Genomic DNA, 21,727 nt, shown 5'->3' with positions numbered 1-21,727 from the left:
ATTTTCCCTTTAATGAATATGAAGCATCACTCCTTATCGTGTTTAATGACTTTTGGTTGAAAGTCTATTTAATTGGATTTTAGCATAGCAACTTCAGCTTGTTTCTTGGGACCATTTGCTTGGTAGATATTTTTCCATCCTTTATCTCTCAGATAGTGCCTGTCTTTGTTAATGAGGTGTGTTTCCTGTATGCAGCAAAATGTTAGATCCTGTCTTTTCATCCAGTCTGTTAGCCTACGTGTCTCTATATGTGAGTTGAGTCCATTAATGTTGAGAAATATCAAAGACAGCTGAGTGTTGGTGCCTATTATATTTGTTGTCATAAATAGTTTTATTTGCCTGTGGGTTTTCTCCTTTTGGTTTCATTGTGAGATGCTTAATATCTTGTCTTTTCTTTGGAAGAGGTATCTTCCTTATATTGGGGTTCTCCCTCTAGGATCCTCTGTGCGACTCTATTAGTAGATAGATACTGTTTGAATTTGGTTTTCTCCTGGAATATTTTGGTTTCTCCATCTATCTTTTTTTATCTTTATTACCTTGAGTATTTCTTATTTACATTTCGATTGTTATGCCCCTTCCCAGTATTTGGGCCAACATCCCCCTAACTCATCCCACTCCCCTTCTCTATGAGTGTGCCCCTCCCCATCCTCCCCCCATTACCAAACTCCCTTCAACAATCACATTCACAGGGAGTTCAGTCTTGGCAGGAAGAAGGGCTTCCCCTTCCCATGGTGCTCTTACTAGGCTATTCATTGCTACATATGCAGTTGGAGTTCAGGGGCAGTCCATGTATAGTCTTTGGGTAGTGGCTTAGTCCCTGGAAGTTCTGGGTGGTTGGCATTGTTGGTCATATGAGATCTCAAGCCCCTTCAAGCTCTTTCAGTCCTTTCTAAGATTCCTACAACGGGGGTCACATTCTCAGTTCAGTGGTTTAATGATGGCATTAGCCTATGTATTTGCTATATTCTGGGTGTATATCTCAGGAGAGATTTACATCCAGTTCCTGTCGACCTGCACTTCTTTGCTTCATCCATCTTATCTAGTTTCGTGGGTGTATGTGTATGGGCCACAAGTGGTGCAGGCTCTGAATGGGTGTTACTTCTGCCTCTGTTCTAAACTTTATCTCCCTATTCCCTCCCTAGGGTATTCTTGTTCCTCTTCTAAAGAAGGAGTGAACCATTTGCATTTTGGTCATCCATCTTGAGTTTCATGTGTTCTGTGCCTCTAGGGTAAATTGAGCATTTGGGCTAATAGCCACTTTTCAATGAGTGCATACCATGTGTGTTTTTCTGTGATTGGGTTACCTCACTCAGGATGATATTATCCGGTTCCATCCATTTGCCTATGTTTTAATAAAGTCATTGTTTTTGATAGCTGAGTAATATTCCATTGTATAGATGTACCATATTTTCTGTATCCATTCCTCTGTTGAAGGGCATCTGGGTTCTTTCTAGCGTCTGGCTATTATAAATAAGGCTGCTATGAACATAGTGGAGCAAGTGTCTTTGTTATATGTTAAGGCATTATTTGGGTATATGTCCAAGAGAGGTATAGCTGGGGCCTGAGGTAGTTCTATGTCCAGTTTTCTGAGGAACGTCCAGACTGATTTCCAGAATGGTTGTACCAGTCCGCAATCCCATCAACAATGGAGGAGTGTTCCTCTTTCTCCACATCCTCGCCAGCATCTGCTGTCACCTGAGTTTTTGATCTTAGCCATTCTCACTGGTGTGAAGTAAAATCTCAGGGTTGTTTTGATTTGCATTTCCCTTATGACTAAAGATGTTGAACATGTCTTTAGGCGTTTTTCAGCCACTCAGCATTCCTCAGCTGTGAATTCTTTGTTTAGCTCTGAACCCCATTTTTAATAGGGTTATTTGTTTCCCTGCAGTCTAATTTCATGAGTTCTTTGTATATTTTGGATATAAGCCCTCTATCTGTTGTAGCATTGGAAAAGATCTTTTCCCAATCTCTTGGTTGCCATTTTGTCCTAACAACACTGTTCTTGGTGTTACAGAAGCTTTGCAGTTTTATGAGTCCATTTGTCAATTCTTGATCTTAAAGTACAAGCCATTGGTGTTTTGCTCAGGAAATTTTCTCCACTGCCCATGTGTTTGAGAGTCTTTCCCACTTTTTCATCTATTAGTTTGAGTGTATCTGGTTTGATGTGGAAGTCCTTGATCCAACTCAACTTAAGTTTTGTACAGTGTGATAAGCATGGATCCATATGCATTCTTCTACATGTTGATCTCCAGTTGAACCAGCACCATTTGCTGAAACTGCTATCTTTTTTCCATTGAATGGTTTTGGCTCCTTTGTCAAAAATAAAGTAATCATAGGTGTGTGGGTTCATTTCTAGCTCTTCAATTCTATTCCACTGGTCTATCTGTTTGTCTCTGTACCAATACCATGCAATTTTTTTATCCCTATTGTTCCGTAATACTGCTTGAGTTCAGGGATAGTGATTCCCCTGGAAATCCCTTTATTGTTGAGGATAGTTTCAGCTATCCTGGATTTTTTGTTATTCCAGATGAATTGGCAAATTGTTCTTACACTCTGAAGAATTGGATTGATATATGAATGGGGATTGCATTGAATCTGTAGATCGCTTTTGGTAAAATGGCCATTTTTACTATATTAATCCTGCCAATCCATGAGCATGGGAGTTCTTTCTATCCACTGAGATCTTCTTCAATTTCTTTCTTAGAGGCTTGACGTTCTTATCATATAGATCTTTCACTTGCTTGGTTAAATTCACACCAAGGTATTTTATATTATTTGGGGCTATTATGAAGGGTGTCATTTCACTAATTTCTTTCTTGGCTGGTTTCTCTTTTCTGTAGAGGAAGGCTAATGATTTATTTCACATAATTTTATACTTTGCTGAAGGTGTTTATCAGGTTTAGTAGTTCTCTCGTGGTACTTTTGGGATCACATAAATATGCTATCATATCATCTTCAAATAGTGATATTTTGACATCTTCTTTTCCAATCTGTATCCCTTCGATCTCCATTTGTTTTCTGATTGCTGTGGCTAGAACTTCCAGAATGATATTGAATAAGTAGGGAGAGAGTGGGCAGCCTTGTCTAGTCCCTGATTTTAGTGAGATTGCTTCAAATTTCTCTCCATTTAGTTTAATATTAGCTACTGGTTTGCTGTATATGGCTTTTACTCTGTTTAGGTATGGGCTTGGAATTCCTATTCTTTCCAGGACTTTTATCATGAAGTGGTGTTGAATTTGTCAAATGCTTTCTCAGCATCTAATAAAATGATCATGTGGTTTTATTCTTTCAGTTTGTTTATATAATGGATCATGTTGGTGGTTTTCCGTATGTTAAACCATCCCTGCATGCCTGGGATGAAGCCTACTTGATCATGGTGGATGATTGTTTTGATGTGCTCTTGGATTCGGTTTGCGAGAATTTTATTGAGTATTTTTGCGTTGATATTCATAAGGGAATTTGTTCTGAAGTTCTCTTTCTTTGTTGGGTCTTTGTGCGGTTTAGGTAAAAGAGTAATTGTGGCTTCATAGAAGGAATTTGGCAGTGCTCCATCTGTTTCAGTTTTGTGGAATAGTTTGGATAGTATTAGTATGACGCCTTATATGAAGTTCTGATAGAATTCTGCACTGAACCCATCTGGACCTGTGCTCTTTTTCATTGGGAGATCTTTAATGACTGCTTCTATTTCTTTAGTAGTTATGGGGTTGTTTAAATGGTTTATCTGTTCCTGATTTAACTTCGATACCTGGTATCTGTCTAGGAAATTGTCCATTTCCTGAAGATTTTCAATTTTTGTTGTATATATTCTTTTGTAGTAGGATCTGATGAATTTTTTAATTTCCTCTGATTCTGTAGTTATGTCTCCCTTTTCATTTCTGATTTTGTTAATTTGGACACACTCTCTGTGTCCTCTCATTGGTCTGCCTAAGGGTTTATCTATCTTATTGGCTTTCTCAAAGAACCAACTTTTGGTTCTGTTGATTCTTTCTATGGTCCTTTTTGTTTCTACTTGGTTGATTTCAGCTCTGAGTTTGGTTATTTCCTTCCTTCTACTCCTCCTGAGTGTATTTGCTTCTTTTTGTTCTAGAGCTTTTAGGTGTGCTGTCAAGCTGCTGATATATGTTCTCTCCTGTTTCTTTCTGCAGGCACTCAGAGCTATGAATTTTCCTCTTAGTGCAGCTTTCATTGTGTCCCATAAGTTTGGGTATGTTGTACCTTCATTTTCATTAAATTCTAATAAGTCTTTAATATCTTTCTTCATTTCTTCCTTGACCAGGTTATCATTGAGTAGAACATTGTTCAACTTCTGTGTTTATATGTGAATTTTTCCCTTATTGTTATTGAAGACCAGCTTTAGCCCGTGGTGGTCTAATAGGATGCATGTGAATATTTCTATCCTTCTCTATCTATTGAGTCCTGTTTTATGACCCATTATATGGTCAATTTTGGAGGAAGTACCATGAGGTGGTGAGAAGAAGGTATATCCTTTTGTTTTAGGATAGAATGTTCTATAAATATCTGTTAAGTCCATTTGGTTCATGACTTCTCTTAATCTTTCTATGTCTGTGTTTAATTTCTGTTTCCATGATCTGTCCATTGATGAGAGTGGGGTATTGAAATCTCCTACTATTATTGTGTGAGGTGCAATGTGTACTTTGAGCTTTATTAAGGTTTCAAAACAAAAGATAAGGAAGAACACTTCATATTCATCAAAGGAAAAATCCACCAAGATGAACTCTCAATCCTAAATATCTATGCTCCAAATACAAGGACATCTACATACATAAAAGTAATCTCCACCTACTTGATTGAGGATTTTACTGGATATAGTAGCCTCAGCTAGCATTTATGTTCTCTTAGAATCTGCATGACCACTGAATAGTCTCTTCTGGCTTTCATAGTCTCTGTTAAAAATCTGAGGTAATTCAGATAGGTCTGCTTTTGTATATTACCTCACCCTTCTCCATTGTAGCTTTTAATATTCTTTCTTTGTTCTGTGCATTTAGTGTTTTATCTATTATGTGACAAGGGGATTTTCTTCTCTGTTCCCATTTAGTTGGTGTTCTGTAGGCTTCTTGTATCATTAAGACAATCTCTTTCTTTTGGTTGGGTTAATTTCTTATATGGTTTTTTGAAGATATTTTCAGGTACTTTGAGCTTGGGGTCTTCATTTTTGTCTATTCCAATTATTCTTAGATTTGTTTTTTCACTGTGTACTGAAGTTCCTGGGTGGTTTGGGTTAGGAGTTTTTATGTTTCGAATTTTATTGAACTCGTGTCAATCTCTTTTACAGTATCTTCTACACCTGAAATTCTCTCTTCTATCTCTTGTACTCTGTTGGTAATACTTACATCTGTAATTCTTGACCACTTTCCTAGACTTTCCATTTCTTGGTTTGCCTCCATTTTTGTTTACTTTAACGTTTCTACCTCTGCTTTTAGGTCTTGGACTGCTTTATGCAATTACTTTACCTATATTTTTTAAAGGAATTTTCTTTGTTTCCTCTTTAAGGCTTCTACCGGTTCACCTGTGTTTTCCTGTATTTCTTACATTGAGTTATTTATATCCTCCGTAAAGGACTCTGTTATTGTCATGAGATAGGATTTTAGGTCAGCTGCCTGATTTTCAGGTGTGTTGGTGTGTTTGGGGCATTTTGTGGTGGAAGAACTTGGTTCTTATGATGCCCATGTATATTGGCTTCTATTGCTTATGACCATAAGCACTTGCACTTGCATCTCACCAAATGATGATCCTTAGTGCTTTATGGTCTGGGTGACTCTATCTGGAGTCTACCTCTTTTGTCCCTGAGTTGCTACAGGTCTCCTTGTAGACCTGTGGCCCTGGCTGCAGCAGGCCTCTTGTCGGGCATTCCAACTGGAGGGTATTCAAAGGTACAGAAAAGCTGCTGATTTGTTGTGCTGGTTGCAATAGATATCCTGGGAGGCCTTCAGACTGTTGGGTCCTCAGAGGAGCAGTAGTCAAACTGTTGTACTGTGAGAAGTTGTTCTCCAGGAGGGGAGGGGTGTCAAAGGACTGTGATTTCTGGTTCCTTGTATGCAGCCACACTCTAGGGAGTCTTTCATTCCTTTAGGTCAGCTGCCCTGCATTCCTCAGAGCTGCTTGAAGTTCTTCAGGCTGGGGTATTAGTTGCCCACTTGCCCTGTGTACAGAGGAACTCATGGGATGCCTGTAAGCTGTGGTGTCCTGGTTGCAGTGGATTTCTGTGAGGTTTCGAGTTGTGGTGTCAGATGCCCTGGGTGCAGCAGATATCCTGGGATGCCTCAGGATGTGGTATCAAATAATTTGAATACAGTGTTTCTTCTCGTATGCTTCAGGATATGATGTCAGATGTTGTGATTGCAGCAGATCCTCTGATATGTCTGAGAATATACTCTTCCAGGTAGGATATTGTTAGCAGTCTGTCCCATCAAAAAGGACCAGGTGGAAGAGGATTGATATTTGGCAAGTGGGAAAATTGGGTAGGTGGCATGTCCCCAGTACCCTGATCTCCAGCAGCTGCCTGGGACTTGGCAGGCAAGGGTGGGGGAGACATACCAAATGTTGAATGCAGCAGATCCTCCGGTATGTCTGAAGATATAACATCTTCCAGGAAGCAGACTAGCGAGGAGTCTCTCTGGGCAGAAAGGACCAGGCAGAAGGGAATTTGTATTTGGCAGGTGTGGTTTGGGGGCACAGTGTGTTCCCGAGTCCACTAGACCTCAGTGGCAGCTGTGGGATTTGGGGAAACAGTTTTTAACAAATATTAATTGTGGTGGATCCTCTGGTACTTCTGAAGATATAGCCCCTTCTGTGTATCAGACTAGCTATCAGTCTGTCACAGCAGAAAGGACCAGGAGGACAGGCTCATTTTATAAACCTCCACGTTTTACAAATGTTATATTAGTAAGATAGAATTTCTCCAGAGATGTTCTTCTCCTAAATTTTTGATAATTTTATGCCTCAATTTCTCTCTACAAATCACTCTATTGCTTCAGGCCCAAGCCCCAGTTATGGAGACAAACTGTACAAGAACTCAAATAATTCATTTAACCTTAACTTGTAGTCTAGAATTATATAGACTAATACTGGTTCTTCCTGAATATGCTTTTTGTTTGTTTTCTTAGGAATCTCTCTCTTTGTTCTATTCAAAATGTTTAGAAACTCCTGTGATCTCTTCTCAACATTGTGAACTGCTGTACCCTAGGTACTATATATATTTATGAATTTAATTTTTATCCCAAATATAAGATGTTTTAAATGCTGACGTAGACTCTTATATTCTTAAACTATTGGGTGAAGACTTTTATATACAACTTTGTGTTTCTATTTAGTACTTATGATGAGAAGAGGAACAAGCTTTCATTTTTTACACCCTTGAGTATCCTAATCAGACAAGATGATGGTTGTGTTTATGAGGTTTTAATATCAAAAACAAGTAAAGTGTTTTGGTTAACAAAGTTAGAGAGAGATGTATCATTGAAAGACAAAAAGATATCTTTAGGTGGACAAGCATGAACCTATTTGTAAATCCCTACTGAAAAGCTCATCAACACAAGGACACAGATAAATAAAAAGTGTGGTAGTCTGCTGTTGCCTGTCAAATATAAGGCACAAGCTAATTCACTATTATTTTTACACAAAGTAAAACAGTTTTACATTTATTTCAATGTGGTAAAACAAACTTTATGCATAATACTATAGATATAGCACCTTATTGACTGGCAGGCAAACTCCACTTCTATTGTTACTTCCTTTTATACAAAGTCTTTGGTTTTAACCATTGTGTAAACATGGTTGAAATAGATAGCATGGGATGAGGTAATAATTTATTTTGATATGAATGTAAGGCAGCACTTAATGTTACCTGAATATTTGTCTTTCTGGTGTGAATTCCTCAGAGAGTGCAGTTGTTTACTAAGAATCTCATTTTTCTATGACTGCCAACTACATATGTGAGGTATCTTTGAAAAAAATTCTCTTTGTACACCTGAAAACCATAGATAAATTGCAGTTTACATCAACTCTAATTATATTCTGTCTATCAGGCAATGGAGTTTGTAAAATGAGATGAATTCCTCTGCTACATTTTCACCAATAAAAATTCTCCCATGATCACCAAGTAGCTGTATATTTAGTGTCATTGCAATTTTGATTTAATCTCATTGTTTCTCCAGAATTTTTTAAGCATGTAAGCAGTTTCAGGATTCAAGGTATAGGATATACTGAGAGATTAACCTCTATGTTTAATGAATGAAGAGGTAGACAGTTTAAATTGTGTTGTATAGGAAGACAGAATATAGTTCAGTAATCTCATAGATGTCTCTTTAGGCAAATAAAATAACCAGTCCCAGACTTCTATGATCACTCAGCAGAAATCCAATTTCATTCATTCAGCCTCTATTATACTTCCTCTCATGTATCTACTAATTCATTCTCTTTTACAGTTATTCTTTAACTCCTAATGAATTTATTTATTATTTAATTTTGTCTCTGTTATGGAATATTCATTTAATAATTCCTATAAATAGGAAGCTTATTAGGTTATAATAGGACTGATAGAGAGTAGCTACGATTCTCAGAAAGGCATAGTTTCATCTGGGTATCAGTTCCAGTCATAATTATTGTAGCTCCATACTAACTCTGTTCTTAAGTTTCCTTCTCAAACACTCCTTTGAATACCATCTAATGGAACTTCAAATTACTATTTTTCTTAAATTTGACAACTTTATATAAAATAGCATTTAGTAATCAAGGGAAAATCTCATTATCATTTTCATCCTTCTAATGGGTTCTTTCTCTACAAATATTCTAGCTATAATCTAGATTTACCATTGTCTTTTTTCAGTAGCATAGTCACTAAAAGTTACAAAGTGTAGAGATGGAAATTTACTGCTTTGTGAATAGGCATTAGACATGGATAAATGCTATTTAGAATGTGAGACAGGAATAGATATTTTAGAATTAATGTTTTGTTACTTGATCATTTAATAGTTATCAGCAATTCACAAAAATTTTCTTCAAGAGAAATACTAAATGGTCAAAAGATTCCACATGCTGTTATTTAGAACTCTGTAAGTTATTAACTACATTATTTATCTTATAAATTAATATTTGTTGACTGCAACCTGTATTTTGTCCATGGAATTTAGTATTATTTGGATTTGGATAATATGTGTTCCATCATTATGAAAAGTAAGCCATTACTGAAATTATTCTAAACTCAAGATTCAAGATTTCTATATGACCAGTACCTTACAAAATAATGTTGTGTAAATTGAAATTTTTGGACTCTGTTTAAGAAACTCTCAGGATAATCTTTATAGCATTTTATATTAAAACATTTGATTTGTGTCAGGTATGAATATCATACACTATTTTGAAAATTACATTAATGAAATACAAGGCCCTGAATTACAAAAGAGCAAGCCAAGCAAAGTATATACTATGAGATGGAGGGAAGAGTAGAAAGGGAAAATTACATAGTTATATTTCAAAGAATAGCAGTAATTATAGTAATAAGACAACTGAAAATAAAACTGTTATCATGCACTCCTGAAATGGGCCTACAAAATCTTTATAAAGTACTTTATAAAAACTTATGAAACAATATTGGTTGTGAGTTCTTTAGCATTATAATCTTCATTTAAATATTAAATTCACATTTTATTCCTGGCAACGTATACTCCAATTTCACTACAAATTAATCAAAGTGCCAATGCATGAAGACAAAGTTCTCATTCAGAAAATAGTAGCTGGAAGAAATCATAGAAAAGAAATACAAATAAACTATTCTTCAAAGATTGAGATACAAAAATTTCACATGATTGGGAATTATTTTAGAATTAATCAGCTAAATGAAGACATTAATTTTCCAACAACCTTCTTAAATGCATTTTTGACTTCTTTGTTCCTCAAGCTGTAGACCAAAGGGTTCAACATAGGAATAACCATTGTATAAAAAACAGATGCAATTTTGTCTGTATCCATTGAGTGACTGGAACTGGGCTGTAAATACATGAATGTAAGTGAACCAAAGAAGATGGACACAGTGATAAGATGGGAAGCACAGGTAGAGAAAGCCTTCCTCTGTGCTTCAGCTGAACGCATCCTCAGGATAGCAATGAAAATTAGCAGGTATGTGTTTAAGATAACCAAGAGAGTGAAAACAACATCCAATGTAGCCAAGATGAGGAGGGTGATTTCATTTGTGTGGGTGTCAGAACAAGAAATAGTCAACAGTGGGGGAATGTCACAGAAAAAGTGATTAATCATATTTGAATGACAGAAGGAAAGACGAAATGCAAGAGCAACATGGATAGAGGATTGCAGGATTCCACACATGTAGCAACAAGTGGCAATTACAATACAAGTAGTACTTGTCATGATGGTAGTGTAATGCAGGGGTTTGCACACTGCTGCATGACGGTCATATGCCATTGAGGCAAGGATCAAACTTTCAATAGCAATAAAGGCTACAAAGAAGAACATCTGAGCAGCACACCCATTGAAGGATATGGTATTATTTCCTGTGAAAAAAGCTTCCATCACCTTTGGGGTTATTGCTGAGGCATAAACACAGTCCACCAGGGAGAGGTTACAGAGGAAAAAGTACATGGGAGTGTGGAGTCTGGAGTCCAGCAGAATCAGCATTATCATCCCAAGATTTCCAAACAGTGTGATCAAATATATGAGAGTGAAGATAATAAACAAAGGGATCTGCAGTTCTGGGGCATCTGTTAACCCTACAAGAATAAATTCAGTAACCTCTGAAATATTTTCCATCAAAGTCATTTAGGAATAATTATGACAAGATCCTAGAATAAATAAAGAAATGTATATTTGAATATCAATGGGATTCTAAACTATTACTAAGCACTTTTATACATTTCATATTTCCTAGTGAACAACAGTGTATATAAGAAGATGAAATATATGCTAGAGAACTGCAAGTGTTTTGTTCATTTGAACGTGATAAACATGTGCACTGAGTTTTTTTGATATGAGAGATGGCTTATATAATTTTCAGGCTCAATTCTGTTTCCATTAACTAGAGTGATGTGTACTGCCATAAATCATACTATATTCATTATTATTGTTTGAAACACATACATTTTGTAATATATACACATTACAAGTTTAATCAGCACTAATGAGAAATATGTGACTTTGTTTATTTTCATAAAATCTGAAAAATGGATTTTACCTATCATATATTTCTATCATATACACTACCTTAAAGATAGGCAATAATCTGGGAATCTGATCCTGGCACACTGTTTTGTTTTGTATTTTTGTTTGTTTTTCCTAAATCATGAGAGTTTTTAGTTGACTTGTCCATTTGAAACATTGCCACTTGAAAGAAACTGGATGATATCTTCATATATTTCCACAGGAAAAATATAAGTTCATAACTTTCCAAATTGAGGAGGAAAACTGAAACTATTTAATCTCCATGTCATTCTCTTTTATACAAACTGATGTCATCTCTTGCCATCTATCAACATGTCTTTATGTTTGAGATATCAGAGAGAAAACAGTACAATTGTTCTGATTCTTCCATAGAGACTTGGTGCCTTTTTAGGAAGTCATATTGCATTTCATTATCTAATTTCCTCACCTGCACAATGGCGCATATGACAAATGACTGGTTACTGATTACAGTATGAAAGGGACTGTACCCATGAAAACTTCTGTTTCTGAAATGTTGAGACATTCTCAACTCTCAATATCTTTCCATATATATATATATATATATATATATATATATATATATATATATATATATATGCTGAATGTGATATTTTCCACCCACCAACTTACCCCAACTTACAGGTTGCTCCTATGGTTTTCTTTGTGTATAGTTATCATCTTCACCTCTTCTAAAGAGAATCTTCTGCTGCTGATCATCAAAATATAAATAATGTAAAGCAGTGTGATGTGGTATAAATATGGCAGAGAAGATAACACAAAGATTTGAAGAATGACTATTCTACATGTATTACCATTTCCCATTGATTTCACCTGAAAAAAATTTAAAAAGCTTGATTTTTTTCCTTACAGTTTTATATTTTAATACTTACCATTGTTCTAGAAAGACAAGTATACCAAAGGTTTGTGGTATTGTGCTAGAAGTAGACAACTACATGAAATATTTGTTGTATGAAAAACTTCATGCCTAGTATATTGGTCTGGCAAACACATTCACAAAAACACTGTAAAAGATGGTCATCTTCCCATCTGTCACAAGCTCAGCTATACAGCAGAACTCTGGCCTGTGTGTGCTTTTGTCAGTATCAAGGCAGTTGTTGCAAGCTCCTGACATCCCTCAGGAATATCAGGGTAAATAGTAGATATCTCTGGAGTCTTGTGACCCACATTTGCCATTTATCTTCAATTTAAGGAGTCATCAAGATGTTTGGAATTTTAGTGGGATTCCTTATAAGGACGTGATAAAACAGATATTTATAGGGAAATTATTTTAGTTATCAGGAAAACTTGGCCACAATAAGTTAGGCAGGAAAAATAAAAGCCCACATAATCCCTGTGCTTCTAGCATTTATCTTTGTCACATGGTTCTAAGGCATCATTCATTTTCCTTCTGGTGGGTTTATAATCAAACATCAAAAAATGTCTTGTAAGAATTTTCTTTTTCATTTCTTTTTATAAATTTATCAACATACACATATGCATATTCCTCATCTGAGAATGAATGTGATACATTATCACAAGTATGCACTATGTAGTGTTTTTGGAGTAAATAAGGGAAACTTGCATTTTTCATATTGCTGAACCAGTTATGAAAACAACCAAAGTTTGCTTTTATATTTCTTTAAAATATTTCTTTTTAGTACACTAGGCTTTTTAAACTAAAATAATCTTTTATTGGATATTTTTATGTATTTGAATTTCAAATGATATCCCCTTCCTCCTTCTCCCATCCCACCTCTCCCTGTCTCTGTGAATATGCTTCCACTTTCACCCATTCATGCCCTCCTCAACTCCTCTGCACTTCCCCACACTTGGGAAATGAGGCTTCACAGGACCAAAGGCTTCTCCTCCTATTGATGGCAGACAATGCCATCCTCTCCTAAATATGTGGTTAGAATGATGGGTCCTAGAGCTATGGGTCCCTCCATATGAACTCTTTGATTGGTAGATTAGTCCCCAGGAGCTCTGGGTAGCCCAAAAGATCAGAATATCCATGAAACAATTCATAGATCATATGAAGCTGAAAAAGGAAGGACTGTGCATGCATCAGTCCTTAGAAGGGGGACCAAAATAGTCAAAGGAGGAAATACAGAGACAAATAGTGGAGCAGGAACTGAAGAAAATGTCATAAAATGATCTTATTTCATAGTACAGTTATGGCTAATGCTTTTTTCTCTTTAAGAACAGAAGCAATACCCATAAAGTCTCAACATGACTGAGTAAATATGAACTGAACAGGGACAACAGCAGTAGGCATATCAAAGTGAGAAGTCAAAGACTATGAGCACCCAACCTCCTGGAGATAAACAATTACAGACAATTAAAAAATTCTAAGAGTGGGAGAAATTGTCTTTTCTGGAAAAAAGCATACTCATTATCTATCGACTAACAAATCACTAGCTAAAAGGAGTATATACAGGGATTGGGGATTTAGCTCAGTGGTAGAGCGCTTGCCTAGCAAGCACAAGGCCCTGGGTTCAGTCCCCAGCTTCGCAAAAAAAGTATATACAAGTACATACAGATAGATATAAATATAGATCATGTTATATTTTAAATATACATTTGCATGTATGTGTATTTGCATCTATATTGAGGCAGCAATAATCAGTGAAAATAGGCCATGAACTTGAAAGATAACAAGAAGGGCATATGGGAGGGGTTGAAAGAAAATTATGATATGAGAAATTATGTAATGATATTACAATCTTAAAAACAAAAGAAAAAATAAATGATTTAAATCTATTTTCTATGTATTGACCTCTCATTTGAAGTTCTATAGCAGAAATTTGTTTATTGTTCACATAGTCATGAACAGTTATGAATCTAGGCAGTGGCCTAGGATTTTCCTTCAAATATTATCTCTGTTTTCTGTTTAATGTTGTCTTGGTATCAAATTTAACTCCCCAAACTTCAGTGTTACATTTGTAAAAAAATATTAAGTGAGTACCCCTCAAACAGTGATTTACTTCCAAAAAAAGAACATAAGACATTGAGAGGAGGATGTGAGGTGAATCATTTTATTATTATAGTTAAGAATTTCATATGTGTCAAAATAAATTTTATATGCACCCTAAACTTCCTCTCTCTAACTTCCCTAGGTTCTTCCAAACATGGCTAAGCTACATGCCTTCTTCTTTGTACTTTAGTAATTCATTAAATTCAATTAGTTCTGCTAAAATATAGATATATGTGGAGCCATGGACCAGAGCATGGGCAATGTACTCTAGGTAAAATTCCCAAAAAAAATGACTCTTCCTTACCCCAAAACTTCTACCAAATACCAGTATTTTTTTAGTCATGCACCATATCATACCTATTCGTGTGTACCTGCACAAGTAAAAGTTCTGTGTGGTATATGATTGATTCACATGGGACTGTATATGGAAATCAAATGCCAAAATTCAACATCAGGAATTCCCTACATCTTCTTTACTGGAGGTAATTTATTGACCCAGAGACATATTTCTTTTCATGATAGATTTAATCAGATGAGAAATTTGCCTGTTTACTAAAGAGACCTATGGTTTTGTCATATGAATTAAGAAAGTTCTCCGAATGTAAACTCCAAGTCAGTGATTCAAGGTCATATTCTTATTTCAGATGATAGCAGAACTGATGAGTTGAGGAAGACATTATGGAATGAGAGTGGAAATTCAGTTTTTACTAAAGAATGGCTTATCTATGGGAACTCCTGGAGTTTGATCTTATTAGAAACCTTATAGGTAGTAGAAAGCAATAGAAGATGTGATGTGACACAGTGACATTAACTGGTAGGGAATAATGTGATTCTCCTTGTTCTGTTTCTAGCATTTTATTTGGTAAAAGAAAAAGTAAAATAAAAATTATTAATCACATACAATTTTCAGTAGTCCATATTTAGTTTCCAGAATTCAAGAATGAAAATGGGTACAAGGAAAGAAAAATTACTGGTAGAAAAACTCTCATAGGAATATTTCTTTCAAATGACAGGAGCATTCAATACATGCATGCATGACTAATCCAAGTGCTGAGAATAAAGCACTGAGTGCTCAGACCTAAAGAGAACAAATATATTAATCCTCCTACCACCTTTTAAACTCAAAAGACATCGCTGAAGAGCAGCTGAAAGAATATAAGAGCTAGAGGATGCGAAGACCTCTGAGATAATATCTTCTAGATCCTCTGGACATAACATTGTTATTATAACCATGAACATAGCAGGTGTAGCTACCTGTATAACACCAAATGAGAAAAGCATCCAAAATAGATTTTTTAGTTGATCACAAGGCCTCACCTCTTAGTTGAAAGTTATTGGAAATTGATAGTTACTGGAAGAGAAAAAAAAACATTATTTTTTGAGGATGAAACAACTGTATATTTCCCATTCTCAAGTGCATACTCAACAGCCACAAAAATAGCTCACTGGATTTATTAAATTATCAAAATCAATAATATTTTTAAAAAGACATGTAGTGGGGAAGGAGTCATAGAAGGAATTATAGGAAGAGTTGGGAGGGAAAACTGGAGGGTAGGTAGATAAATACAGTATTTCATTGTATACATGCATGAATTTCTCCAAAGTAAAAACAGTTTCAATAATTATAAATAAATTAAACTTATTGCACATGCCTTAAAATATGGTTTAACAAAAGTAAAGGAAGATAGATATAACTGAGGCAAGTACCATGGACTTTCTATGTGCTTTGAAACAAATAAAACAAGATTCATATGCAGTTGAAATACATCTACATGATTGCCCTCAAAGGAATTATTTTCCCTAGAGAACTCCAAGCCTGAGCAATTTTCTCCAGATTCCTACATAGTAAGGTATATAGTCCCATCTTACTTCATATGAGAATACCTCAAATGGGCCAGAGACTGAGCAGTTTTTTGGATCGTTATGTTTTTAAGCTGTTTGTAACACGTTGTCTGTAAAATAACCTTCAACACTGAGTATTTATGTTTAGTGTTCAACTGTGGCCAGAGGAAAATTCCAAGGTAATTATTACACTGAATTATTCTCATAAGATAGTCGCATACTAAAATTTTAAAATATATTCCTCTCAGCTAGTTTTCACCAATATTATTCCATGAAGCATGTGGGGACATTTTCATTTAGTTTTCAAAAGTGAAGAAAATGTGTCTGATCAAACAATATAAATTCTAATAATACTAAAAATAGATTTAGTAAATGTTAGACTTAAGGTAAGGTATCTTAGTTCCTTGTTACTAATTCCATCATATCATGATCCTTTAGGATCCTTAGAATTTTGAATAGAATATTTTTGAAAAATGATTTTTCCAAATATATTTCTGTATTAGTGCAATGGTGAACTTCTGGTTCTAGACATATAATCCTGTTTTCTGTTATCCTTCATTCTAATGGGTAAAATTTTATATTCAATAAAAATATTAAAATTTCAATTGACATGGAAACAATGAATGAGCAATATCATGTCTAAAGATTTGAAATCAGATGTGGATATTTGACTTCCCTTAGAATTTTCCTATTTATTTTTTACTATTTTTATTATTTTACTAAAAATTTTACTATTTTTCCCTTACAACTATTATAAGAGTAGAATGTTAAACTGAAAATCATGGTATAGTGAATACAAAGATATTTATCAAATGCCAATGCTTCCTTTCTAAAATAATCAAGAAAAACCTAGGGTAGATAATGCTGTGATTGGGTTGTTGATAAATTCCTATTATTTATTGTAGTGTGAGCTTTCCCAAAGAAGGTAAGAATATATCTTCATATTTCAGGGTGTCATCTTTAATATATTGTGGTCTTTATTCCATTTTTCAGAGTTTTCCACAATCTTATTCTTTTTAATTTTAGAAATGATCATTGTGAAATGATTTTAAATATCATATATACTTTGAAAAGTAGAGGTAAATGGGAATTTTGAATAATGTTATACTAGATGTAGACTCATATAGCATTATTTAGAAGATTCATTTTCTAATCCACTGAACTGTAATATGTAGATAAATAGATATACATATATGTATATCTCTATATATGTAAATATATACTCACATGTATACATGTGTATGATACATAAATGTACATAAATATTAATATTTGTACAATTTTAGATGTATATGCTCATATGCACCATATGTTGAAATGATGTGTGATTTGTCTTTCAATTATCTAAATAAATTATAATAATTTCTTCATATTTATAAAGTTGACAAACGACACTGCAAATGTTCAATTCTAAGTACATACACTTTTATTACTCTATCTTTAAATGACTTTGTTGTTGAGAATAATATGAATTATCTTGATGGCCAAATTAAAAAAAAACAGATATCATGGAGCACAATAAATATTTCTTCTAACAACATCCATACTTTTAGATCTTCTGTGGCTTAATTTATTTAAGGTGTGAAATACAGTGTAGCTAGGCTAGGCAAGGAGGGTTGAAGGACAATGGTTGTTAAAAGGAAATCTTTGAACATAAATTAAAATGTGTATTCAAATAATGGATCACCTCATAATTTGTTTTTTCATTGCTTGCAAGAATGGAGACTATCATCACTTACATAGGAGATGACAGAATATCAGCAGTCTACTAGAAGAAAAGGAGATAGGAGAAGATATAGTCTGTGAATAGAGTCAAATCACAAAGCAAGGGTACCTGTTTTTAAAGGTTACCTCTTCCTTGAAGCCTTGTACTCTTGCCTCTCCTAACCAGAAGGATTATCATTCTCCATTCAAGCAGTATAATGTAACTATTGCTTATCAGCTTTTTCCCATTAACTATCTAATTTTACAAGAATTATTTAGATAGGCACAAATAACAAATGCATTATTTATGGATAGAGATGTTGGGTAGAGACAAGTATCTTTTTTATTAAGTAATAACAATGATAAATGAATATTTCTATAACTTTTCACAGAATATACATTATCTACCATTATATCTTCTTTTAAAAACCATCTCTCTTGTCTGGACTAGCCTGCAATGACACATTTGTTTTAATGAATATAATATTTGGTTATTTGTGAATTATTCTACAGTTTAGTTTGAAGCATTAGCGTGTATACACTAAATGTAACGATTGAACACGAACTGAATAAACTTAAAATCAGTATATAAAGAAAAGAGATTAAAATGGCAGCTTAGTTTATTTAACTTTGCTCTGTGTATGTTTATATAAACTTAAATAATTTTCTCAAAATTTCCTCTCATTTGTAGGAAAATTTTGACTAACCAGTTTCATTGCATTGAATATTAAATCTATCTATGCATATAATATTCCAGGGTTGTGAGCCCTTGTTCTTTTAAGTTTGTCCATTTCAAAGAACATCTGTGGTCCAAGAAAAACAGCTATGAAGAACAACACAGAAATGAGTGATTTCATTCTCCTCGGACTAACCAAAGCACCTGGGCTTCAAGTTCTTCTCTTCATGATGTTCACATTTATCTATGCCTTTACTTTGGTGGGGAATCTTGGAATGATCCTTCTGATATTGCTGGATGCTCATCTACACACCCCTATGTACTTCTTCCTTAGTAATCTGTCCTTGGTAGACTTTGGTGCTTCCTCAACAGTCACTCCAAAGGTCATGGCTGGACTCCTTACAGGAAGAAATGTCATTTCCTACAATGGTTGTGCTGTTCAGATGTTCTTCTTCGTATTTTTTGCCACTGTGGATAGCTACCTCTTAGCCTCAATGGCATATGATCGTTATGCAGCAGTGTGTAAACCCTTACATTATACCACCACCATGACAAAAGGTGTCTGTACTTATCTGGCTGTTATTTCCTATACTTTGGGCATTTTGAATGCTTCCATGCAAACAGGAGATACCTTTAGCCTCCCTTTCTGTGTATACAATGTGATTAATCACTTCTTCTGTGATATTCCAGCAGTGAGGATTCTGGCTTGCTCTGATAAACACATTAATGAGATGATTCTTATTCTTGTATCTAGCTTTCACATTATATTTGCTTTTCTTGTTATCTTGATTTCCTATTTACTCATATTTTTGAACATTTTGAAGATGCATTCAAGTGAGGGGTACCAGAAGGCTTTTTCCACATGTGCTTCTCACCTCACTGCAGTTTTCACATTTTATGGAACTGTCACCATAATCTACTTAAAGCCAAGTGCCAGTCATTCCATGGACACAGATAAATTTGTGTCTGTGTTTTATACTATGGTAATCCCCATGCTGAATCCTATGGTGTATAGCCTGAGGAACAAAGAAGTTAAGAATGCATTAAAGAAGGTTGTTCAAAAGGCAAAGCTATGTGTATATGCAGTACCTTAATGATGCAAACTAACAAAACGTTATTTCGTTTATCATAAATGGGATTTGTTTACTTAAATGTTAATGATAATGTGTAATACTTACAGCATAGAATTTTACCTACTATCATTTTTTTCTTTATCTGATGCATGTATGCACACATATACTTTAAGTCTGGTTAAACATGTTATGTAATGCTTGCAAGACTGTTTATAATAAAGTTTATAAAAATAATTAAAAAATTAAATTTAAAATATATGGTTAATAAAAATATATAACTGATTAAATGCAGGAATATTTTAAAATGTGTTGATACAAAATTTATAATAAATAAATAAGAAGCATTTACTTATTACTCATGTATCTGATAATAAAAATATCATTATTTCACAAATTTTAAAGGAAAGTATTTTAAAAAGGGGGAAATAAGTCATCTTTATCACAAAGTTTATGAAAATCATCCTTTCACATTTTTCTAAATCAACAACTAATATATTCCATTCAAAACAGCAATACCTTCTTTGTCTCAATGTTTAAAATAGCTAATGCCATTACATTAATAACATTTTAGTTGATGTATATAATCTCCTAAATTTCCTATGCACTCAGCCAATTTTATTGACACTAAATTCTTTCTATTCATGTACAACTCTATGCAAGCTTCTGGCTTTAAACATTACCACTTGAAGATGTCTTTGCACAAAATAATTTCTTCATTACCTTTAGTTTCTTAATTTAATGTCTATTGAAAATAGATCCCTGAGAAATCTGTGAAATGCTACATGATATTCAAAGCACAATGGATGTCCTTTTCTCTATTTTACATTTCATAGTATATGTCAATAAACATTTCTTCATATTTTTCTTCATAAATGCATCTATCTTCCTAAATTTAATAAATATTCCATGACAGAAGAAGCTAGATCTATTTGATTCATAGTTCTGTTCTCAGTAATTCATACATTGTCTTTTATATAGATACTAAAATATTTATTACATTAATTATTGAATTAGTACAAGTTCAATAAAATTGTAAACATGTAAATATTAATAAAATGTACTAAATATTATATGAAGATTACATTAGTGGAGGTCTGGGATTACAGTTGAAATATTAATTTATGTTGACATTTGTTGTGAAAATGGCACATTATCTAATAAACTACATATTTTTTCAAATTACTTACATTTTCTCATTGTGAACCAAATTTAATTAGCAAATTATTGCAAAGCGACTATAATTCTTTCACTCTGTTTTGAATGACACATTCCTATTGTATTGATTTGTGTATTTTTCAGTGATTTCAACTTTTGTATATAACTAACCACAGACTTATTCAGATTTCATCATTGTTTTCAATATTTAATTTTTGTTTTAGAGTCCATACAAAATAATCAATGAATTAGTTACTGATTAGTTACTATGATATTCCATGTTGATCAATATAATATACCAGCAATGCCACTGCTTCAGGTAGAACAATAAACAAAGAACTGTATTTTGTTAGAGAATAATATCTAGAATGAATTTGTGTTTTAGTTACTAACATATGAAAGACATGATAAGTATCTAAGAATTCTACAGGATGTTATATTGGCTTCACACATACAAGTATGAATGGGGAACTTAAAAAACATTTTCTGAGCATTAAAATAATTCTAGGGTTTATGATGTGACTTATTGATAGAATACTTGTCTCGTGTTTGCAAAACCCTAACTTCAGTCTTCCTGCCACAGAAAAACCACGTGATAAAGTCCATGTTGGATGGGTAGATGTATATATATATTAAACTTTCTCCAGAAGAACAGAACCGATACACTATACTAAGATATATAAAATCTTTAGCAGAGAAGAATGGAGATATATAATTCTAAAGAACAAGAAATCTCCATGTCTGTAATTTTGAATATTAACTTATTTGTTCAAGAAGTCATGAATAGCCCAAACCCCGTAGGAGAGAGACCTCACCGCCTGATCAGGTGGGCACTCCTGAGGCTGCAGAGCGGAGGAGACCACCAACACTGCCCTCCCCTGCCCACATCCCTGGCCCAAGAGGCAACTGTATAAGGCCTCTGGGTTCCCGTAGGGGAGGGCCCGGGAGCGGCAGGACCCCTGCGCCTGAGACACTGCTGGAACCTGAAGGAAACAGACCGGATAAACAGTTCTCTGCACGCAAATCCCGTGGGAGGGAGAGCTGAACCTTCAGAGAGGCGGACATGCCTGGGAAACCAGAAGAGACTGCACTCTGTGCACATCCAGGCGCCAG

The 21,727-nt window shown here is 34.5% G+C and overlaps 2 protein-coding genes across 2 annotated transcripts; one reads left to right on the top strand and one right to left on the bottom strand.

Moving 5' to 3' along the window:
- Positions 1-9,846: 9,846 nt before the first annotated feature.
- On the bottom strand, positions 9,847-10,791 carry Or5b116 (olfactory receptor family 5 subfamily B member 116). The gene has a single exon (NM_001001046.1). The coding sequence runs from the start codon at positions 10,789-10,791 to the stop codon at positions 9,847-9,849; it is 945 nt and encodes a 314-aa protein (NP_001001046.1).
- A 7,744-nt stretch (positions 10,792-18,535) lies between these two features.
- Or5b17 (olfactory receptor family 5 subfamily B member 17) lies at positions 18,536-19,480 on the top strand. The gene has a single exon (XM_003749077.1). It carries the CDS (start codon positions 18,536-18,538, stop codon positions 19,478-19,480), a length of 945 nt encoding a protein of 314 aa, XP_003749125.1.
- The last annotated feature ends 2,247 nt before the right edge of the window (positions 19,481-21,727 follow it).

Source organism: Rattus norvegicus, chromosome 1 (assembly GCF_036323735.1).
Source record: "Rattus norvegicus strain BN/NHsdMcwi chromosome 1, GRCr8, whole genome shotgun sequence".
Classification (NCBI taxonomy): domain Eukaryota; kingdom Metazoa; phylum Chordata; class Mammalia; order Rodentia; family Muridae; genus Rattus; species Rattus norvegicus.
The sequence above is the reverse complement of the archived record's forward strand: the minus strand, read 5'-3'. Positions and strand labels throughout refer to the sequence as shown.